This window comes from Nicotiana attenuata, chromosome 2 (assembly GCF_001879085.1).
Source record: "Nicotiana attenuata strain UT chromosome 2, NIATTr2, whole genome shotgun sequence".
In the NCBI taxonomy this organism is placed as follows: domain Eukaryota; kingdom Viridiplantae; phylum Streptophyta; class Magnoliopsida; order Solanales; family Solanaceae; genus Nicotiana; species Nicotiana attenuata.
Genome location: NC_031990.1, coordinates 8112435 through 8113583, shown reverse-complemented (window position 1 = coordinate 8113583; position 1149 = coordinate 8112435). Strand labels below are relative to the sequence as shown.

At 37.2% G+C, this 1149-nt stretch overlaps 1 protein-coding gene across 1 annotated transcript; it reads right to left on the bottom strand.

Moving 5' to 3' along the window:
• On the bottom strand, positions 529-1149 carry LOC109216315. The gene has a single exon (XM_019380459.1). It carries the CDS (start codon positions 1147-1149, stop codon positions 529-531), a length of 621 nt encoding a protein of 206 aa, XP_019236004.1.

Below are 1149 nucleotides of genomic sequence, written 5' to 3'. Positions count from 1 at the left end.
TTTCGCCGAAATGCCTCAATTCTAAATCCGAATCCGAACGCACGCCTAAGTCCAAAATCACCATACGAAGCTACTGACATCATCTAAAACTCATTCTGGAGCCGTTTACACTAAAGTCAAATTCCGGTCAAAATTCTCACCGCTTAAGCTTCCAAAACTAGATTCTTTCTTCCAATCCGACTCTGTATCATCCGGTAACTGAATTCAACCACGCACGCAAGTTGATACACATAATATGAAGCTGCTCAAGACCTTATGCCGGTGAACGGGACTTAAATTCTCAAAACGACCGGCCGGGTCGTTACAAAAGGAGTCAAGATTCACTTTAAGGGAACTGAAGTTAAACAAGAAAGAACAATTTCTATGAAAAGATAAAAAGCCTTGTATTCATTCTATCAAAGCAATGAGATTCTTATTATTACTAAACGTACAATGATGTAGTTCATGCAAGAATTAGTCTAAGTCATAAAAAAAATCAATCTAATTCAGTAGCACCTTAATTAATTAGAGCTTCGCCCATTTCTGGCCTTAATCTAAAGCAGCTCCAAGTGCAAATATTTCATAATCTTGAGGACTGAAAATATTACAACCATTGCACCCACAGTAACCCTTGCAAGCACATGACTCATCCCATGATCTATTATTTTTCTTGACTTTGGTTGTCTCTTTTACTTTAACCTTCATTGCTATTTTCACTGCTGGAGGTTTCACATCTTCATTATTCACCCGCTTATTACTTTTAGAAGTAGCCATGAATATTGCCCATTCCTCTATCTCCATTTCTCTCGACTCAAATACTCTTTTCCATGGAATTTCAGCTCTCCCCAACAGTTGTGATCCACTAATATTTTTCCCAAAAACTGGAAAATACTTTCTTGACCGAAGCTCGAAAACAACTGTTCCTTGCTTCAATATGTTAATGGAGTCTTGAGTTCCCATGCAATCCAATGAGAAAGAGTCATCCCAAAACAAGTTACTATCACATTTTGATGATGATGAGATTTCTTGGCTGTTTAGCTGAACTCTTTGGTTATTTCCTGCTGGAAGATAGCATCTAACAAACAAGTTGCTTTTTCCTAAAGAGCTTTGCTCTATGTTTCTTCCTCTTATGATTTGTATTTCACAACTAATAGTTTGAGTATTCTCCAT